The sequence below is a fragment of the Electrophorus electricus genome, chromosome 12 (genome assembly GCF_013358815.1).
Source record: "Electrophorus electricus isolate fEleEle1 chromosome 12, fEleEle1.pri, whole genome shotgun sequence".
NCBI classification, from domain to species: Eukaryota; Metazoa; Chordata; class Actinopteri; order Gymnotiformes; family Gymnotidae; genus Electrophorus; species Electrophorus electricus.
In genome coordinates, this window is record NC_049546.1 from 10,282,751 (window position 1) to 10,289,936 (window position 7,186).

General features: G+C 40.8%; 1 protein-coding gene across 1 annotated transcript; it reads right to left on the reverse strand.

The window, feature by feature from the left end:
• Positions 1–1,735: 1,735 nt before the first annotated feature.
• slitrk2 (SLIT and NTRK-like family, member 2) lies at positions 1,736–5,502 on the reverse strand. The gene has a single exon (XM_027002153.2). It carries the CDS (start codon positions 4,932–4,934, stop codon positions 2,373–2,375), a length of 2,562 nt encoding a protein of 853 aa, XP_026857954.1. The 5' UTR covers positions 4,935–5,502; the 3' UTR covers positions 1,736–2,372.
• Positions 5,503–7,186: the final 1,684 nt, after the last annotated feature.

A 7,186-nucleotide genomic window follows, 5' to 3' on the forward strand; every position in this document is an offset into this window, starting at 1 on the left:
AGCTCGTAGAGGAACGTAGATGCTGCGTCATCCACCTGCAGCATCCAAAATCACAAAAAAGGTGATTTGCATTTGTGATGGATGAACATCCTTACTGAGCAGTGTTGCAGAGCACCCATAGCATCAGGCACACCAGCATCAGTGTGTTAACATACTCTCTCTCTCTCTCTCTCACTTTCTCACACATACACACACACCCACACTATATATATATATATATATATATATATATATATATATATATATATATATATATATATATATATATATATATATATATATAAAAAACACATATAATGCAACCTCAATTGTTTCAATAAATCCATCTAATAAGATGAAATCCAACATATTTGCTTCAACAAAACACTACTACTCCCTCTCATTTGATATTAACCAATTAAGGCCGTGAATTATATCAAAGTCGAGACATGACATCTCCATCTTGCACAGCTCCATGTGATAAGAAGAGGAGTGTTCTGCTGGGCCATCCCCCTCATTGGTGTGCAGGGCATGCTCAGCCTTTCCATTCTCTGCCACATCAGGAAACAGCAACACAGAGGCCTATTGTACCCGGCAAAGAAAATCACTCTATTTGAAACTGGATGATAAACGCTCCCTCACGCTCACATACACACAGCATCAAGTGCAGAGGCCCCAGGTTTTCTCATTCCCACAGGGGTAAACATTTACCTCACTTTGCACATGGATGTTTGGGATCTGTTGCAAACATATATAACCAGACTCTGAATTATGGATTAGGAATGCATAATGCTGAGAAAATACTTGGTTTAACCAGAACTACAGGTATGTGAGAAATAAACTGACAGGAACTGTGAGGGAGTGCAAATTAATAAGTCACTTGTAATTTGGGTTTGCAAATTACCTTCTTAAACAAAATCACTCTGTGCAGTTCTGGGTACTTCAAAGACTGAGGGTGATTGAGATTAAAAAGAAATGGTAATATCTGTGTTCATATGCAGGAGCTGTAACCAATGTTGATCCCAACCAGAGCCAAGCCATCATTAGCACCTTGGACAGCAACACTATTTTGAATGCAACAAAACACTGCAGTTGACTTAAATGCACCTCTGTAAAGGGATAAATACTACCAGAGGTTATGCTTCACAATGCAGAGGCCAACGTAATACTGTTAAAATTATATTCACTTATAGCACAGACTATAATGCCATTTTGGTCACATGAGCAAAGTTTTTGCAAATGTAGAATATGTTCATGATTTTTAGGAAATTACTTCCTCTGAGAACAGTCAGTGATGAAAATAATTTAGTCACATTATGCATGTTGCCAATATAGCCGATACTATAAATCTGGATCTTGAGTAACCCTGCACTGCACATTTTAATGCATTCCCTTCTCCTAATACACCTGACTCAACTCATCAGATAATTACTCAGAATTCCTTGTGTAATTAGTTGTTATAGTAGGGCAAATCCTAAAAATTTACACTCTGGGAATACTCTTAGACAAGGATTGGGAAGCTCTGACATAGTTACTTAATTCTTGTTGTGTGCAATACATGTTGTCTGAGCATATCCAGTTTTAGCAGTGTGCACCCTGAGAGAGAGAGAGAGAGAGAGAGAGAGAGAGAGAGAGAGAGAGAGAGAGAGAGAGAGAGAATGAGAGAGACAGAAAAACTGGGCCATAAATCCACTGCTCCATCCATGACCACTGCCAAATGTATATTATGCGAACATTTAATTTAGCTCTAGTGCATTGTAAAGCCAATTTAGCTTAGGCCAAACAATCTAAATTCTAAACAGGCGCAGATTTCAAAACAGAATTTTCTACCAATAAATAGAGTATCTTTTCCTTTCTGAGTTTAATGCAATGGACAAATAATTCTATTTTACATAAAGAGTCTTTAAAATACATCACTTATAAAATTTCAATTAACAGAAAACAAAGACAAAATTCTTCGAGTGCAAAGGCACTTCTGGAATCAATGAGTTGAAGTGGATGTAACCAGTTATTGTGTATCCCACTCACCATCGTACACCATACAGGAATGTCATTTCATGATTCACTATCACGCTTCTGAAAAGCGTCGTCCTCTGAAGAAAAAATATACTCCATATAAAATGCGTTAAGCTGTATTATACATGTTCTTGCGACAATTGCTACAGTCTTTATGTTTCAAGTACAGTAAATAATTTATACCTTAGAGAAAATAATATAGCATCTTTAAAATGCGGTTACTTTTTTTCTTTTCTTTTTTTTTGTACAGATTTTGCTCGGAAATATAACGATGAAAAGGCTTAGCTTGAGTTGCTCGAGTCTTTTTTGTCGAATACACAGATAATACATTTTGTGTGACGATTATATTGACTGTGTCAACTTGACGTGAAATAGTTTTACAGCTGACTCATTGCAGTTTGTTTCTCCAGAACTTCGAGGTAGTCTGGCTCTGTTTTCAGCTTTCCGGGCAACAATGGATGCTCATTTTTTGAGGTTTCAGCATACTTCCTCGGGGTCCCGTACAGAACGGTTTTGTTTAATCGATCCTGGTTGTGCCGTCGCGTAGTCTCGTGCGGTTGAATGAAGGGTCTTTTCGGTAAAGTGCAAAAGTTATAGCTGAGTGGCCCGGCGGCAGGGAGCTCCTTCACTCTCTCTGTAATGTTCTGATAAAGCAGCTCGGGCTCTCGGTTGGCACAGGGCTGCTTGTCAATGAACTCCACTGTGCTTATTGTGTAAGCGGGGCTACGAGCGAGCTCCTCTTTTTTCGGGTCCAGTGTACTGAAACTCAGTTCTTTCATATTCCGGTAATACGCTACCTGCTCGTTCTCCTTCTGCATGTAAATAGGGTTCTGACACATTTGACCGACTGGGGGAGGGATGTAGTTGTACACATGACTCTCACTTTTTCCTGCGCTCGATTCCGTATTGTAAGAGCCGTACTGTACTTGGAATGAGTTCAAATCCAGATTATTGGCACCGGAAGGAACATTCTCCACTCCCTTGCGACGTTTCAGGACAAACACGAACAAACCTGCCCCGAAGCAAACCGAGAGAATGAACACAACGAGAAGGCCCAGGATGAGAACGGACAAGGGCACTTCTGGGTGTACTTCCGGCACCTTGTCCGTGGGGGTTATGGCAGAGAACGGCGTCGCTTCAGTGCTCGAGCTAATAACAGTGGTCGCCTTGGTTGGCGGGACTTCGCTCGTCTCTGGGCAGATGGCATCGTTTCGCAGAGAGCGCAGAAGCCGCCCGGCGTGTTTTGACGGCGAATCGCATGTAATCTCATTGACCACCACGCTGGTGCTGGACAGTTCCATCCAGTTCTTAAGTGACACAATATCGCAGGTGCAGTCCCACGGGTTCTCCTGAAGATCGATCTGAATGAATGCTGAGAGCTGGTCCAGCACACCACGTACTGGCAAATGTGAAAAATGATTGTTTCTGAGATTAAGTCGGGTTAACATCGTCCCTCCAAATACGTTATCAGGCAGGGATCTCAATAGGTTATTATTAAGGAACAGTAACTGCAGATTGTGCAGTGAGTTAAAGGTATGTGGTAAAATCTCTTTGATGATGTTGTATTCCAAGTATAGGTACTGCAAGCTCTGCAGTCCAGCGAACAAAGACTGGGAGAGACTTTCAATGTAGTTGCCATTAAGGTAAAGCCTACGTAAACTAGTTAGATTCTCGAAGGCCCCGTCCTGAATGACAGCTATTCTGTTATTTCCTAGATGGAGAAGTTCAAGGGAACTGTATTCTGTCAGATCTGTTCTGTATATTGTCTGCAAATAGTTGCCAGTTAAATGCAGTTTCTTTGGATAAGATGGTTTAGGTTGTAGTTCGGAGATGTTATGCAGTTTTCGTTCTTGGCAATTGATGTTTAATCCACTATCTGGGTTTTGCGATGTGCACACGCAAATGCCTGGACAGGTCATTGGCACCGGAGACCTCGTCTGATATACCATTATAGGGCCAAACACATGTTTATCTCTGCTGGACGTCACGCGAGGAGTAGGACGGTTTCTCATTTTGGGAGGGCGGGACGCCTTGGGCGCTCTGGTTGGCGTGACGCGGGCGCGTAACGTGGGAGAGGGCGCCTGGTACTGAGAATCAGACGAAGGCTGCATTGCGCGATGACTGGCGTCGCCAACGTTGCGTCTGGGACAAAGATCTTGCTTTATCAACTGTGTGACATCTTTTCCATGCAGTCGAAATGGTGTTTCGCAAACAATATCTCCTACAAATACCGTGATTGTATCCAGCCAGGATTTTAGTGGTATGAGATCACAAGTGCAATTCCACGGATTCTCTTCCAGCTGAATTTCCATTATGCCACCTATGTGCTCTAAAACACCAGCAAACGGCAACATCTTCAGTCGGTTTCCTCTTAAATCCAAATGCGTCAACATAACGAAACGAAATATATTGTTAGGCAGAGAAAGCAAAAGGTTGTCATTGAGAATCAAGACTTTGAGTTTATTCAGTTTATTGAAAGCGCCTGCTTCTATGGTGCTGATATAATTGTAATCAGCCTGTAAATACTCCAAACTTTCTAAACCAGAGAACGTATCCTCTTTTATTATTTCCAAATTATTGTTGTTCAGATGTAGGCGTTTTAGATTTTTTAAGCCATTGAAAGCCCCCGTTTTAATTTCTTGCAGCCCATTGTTACCCAAATGAAGAGATGTTACATTACCATAATTGACGAATTCGTTGGGGTTTAGTTTCGTAAGAAAGTTTCCATTCAGAAAGAGTTGGCTGATTTTGTTTTGTGGTGGCTGAAACTGACCGACGGCTGTAAATCCTTTGTTTTCACAATTTATATTTAATGCGTTCTCCTTTTCTTCGCAGGAGCACCGGTTCTTGCAAATGTCTTTCGAAGTTTTCCTGCTCTCTGTCCTCGAGTAGAAACTGGTGACCGTTAAAACACTCAGCAACAAAATGTTGTTCAGCATTTTTACGATAACGCTGAAAGCCCTAACATCAACGTCGTATGGGCCGTGAAATTGCAGAGCTCAGTGAATGCATGCAAAAGCCAAACAGGAAACCGTAACTGGTCAAATTGTGATAAAAGCGCACTGAAGCGCACGTCTCTCCATTGACCCTCCTTAAATCCCAGAAGGCAGAACAACGGAGACATCCATCACTGAAAACAATCTAATCGCCGAACACTCAAAATCATTGTCGTATAGAAGGGCAAATCAGACCTTTGCAATAAACCTGCGTTCCAGGAGTTATGACTGACCGTTTATGCAGTAGTTTCAGGCATATCCGAGGAACCAGTCTTTGGCAGCGTACTACTCACTGAGCCGCACAGATTTTGCAGTCTGTTTCTTCCGTGGTCAGAGAGAATTGCATTCTGCCTTAAATTCAAGCAACTTCCCAAAATGTTGCATGAAAATGTAGCGCCCGCCAACTTGTTAACAAAAGGAAACAGCAAGCAAAATAATACAAAGCAATCCAAAGTCCGGAGTATAGGAGAGGTGGAATAGTCTCCGTGCCTGCTTACTCACGTCCACTGAGAATGTGTGTGTGTGCCGACTTGGAATTTTACCTCTGCGTCCTCCCACATCGAAGCACTGGAATTTCGACGTCACCAACTAGTCACACCAAATCTTATCGCGCCGCAAGAGAAAGAAAGGCTTTCTAGTTCGAAGTACTACTACTACTACTAATAATAATAATCGATTATAATAATAATAATAATAATAATAATAATAATAATAATAATAATAATTATTATTATTATTATTATTATTATTATTATTATAAAAACTGTTATGTTATAAAATATTTTTCAATTTCAATAACTTATGCTTTTATCATTACTACTGACAAATCTAACGGAAAAATAGACCGTTTTAATGTTAGCCTTCATGCTGAATTTGAAAGATGCTGTTCACATGTCACGCCACTAGGAGGTGGAATAATCGTTTCAAACGTTTTCAAATAATAACACTCTTATGGACTAACAAAACTTTAGTTTTCAAGTATCTCCTAGTATCAGCCTAGACCGTTCTGTGTAGTTTGCAAAATACTCTAGATATAGTGCCGCTTTAAGGTGTTTGCAAAAGCGCAGTCTGACAGCGGATTTATCATGACTCACTGTGGTATTAAAATGCAGCCAACGGTACAATTACAAAGCCCCTGAGGCATAAGGTGAGCCATCATGAATTATTGATTTACATGCAGCAAACTGACTATAACAATCACAAGAGTCAAAAGGGGCAGCAATATTGTGCCTGGCTGGAAGCCCGTCCTGGATGAGCATCATCCGAACAACTGAGCTACTGGAACCTGGCCTGCTGGATCATTGCTTTGGACTTGCCATTTTACTAATTACATGTTTAGCGATATTGCAGGTGTGATAGCAGAAGGAGCAGACACATTACACATACTGTAAGATGTCAGAGAAGCATGATAATGGAAACAAGCTTCAAAAATAAAGGAACTCAGATTAAATATCAAATCCTAATAAGCATTTTTATGATGCACCTCATTCCATTCTAATTGCACTGGTCTTACACTAAAAGTCAGAGGGTTTCAAGATGTTATATGTCAGCTCATTCTTTCTGAGAGTGAGTATTTGTGTAATTGTGCATTCTCACTCTATGGTGTGGTTTACTCATCAGTGCATTAACTTCATAGACTGACATTTAGGTGAACTTTTAGTGTTGTGACTATATTGTGTATATATTCATATAACATTGCTACGGATAGTCATCAATGATCCCTATTAAAACACTATGCTGCACAATACAATTAGAAGAAAGTACAAAAATTGAAAGAGCTATTTATCACCATGCAGCACCATGCTCTTGGTTTCAATTAACTCAAATCTGATTTTGCAGCCAAGCACAAATGCTGAATTGGGTCTCATTTTTTCTCTCTCCCTAGAGCCTATAACTCCTACACAGAGTTCAGCACTGTACTGTCTATTTGCTCCTTTTATGAACATATCACCAAGGTGGGCTGCATCCTGGGATGTACGTTGATTCCCTTGAGGATTGAAACAATGCCACATTTGGTCATAACTCCTAGGTAGAACAGATGAGCCTTGTGTTGATTAATTGTGTCACCCCGCCCCTGTGAAGTGCTGACCCAAACACGAGTTGTTCCCAGTGATTTCCCATAGTGGGAATGGCAGGCCAAATGATGAATGGACAACTTTGACCAATCAATCCTGGGGACTGGTCAGCTGTCTCTG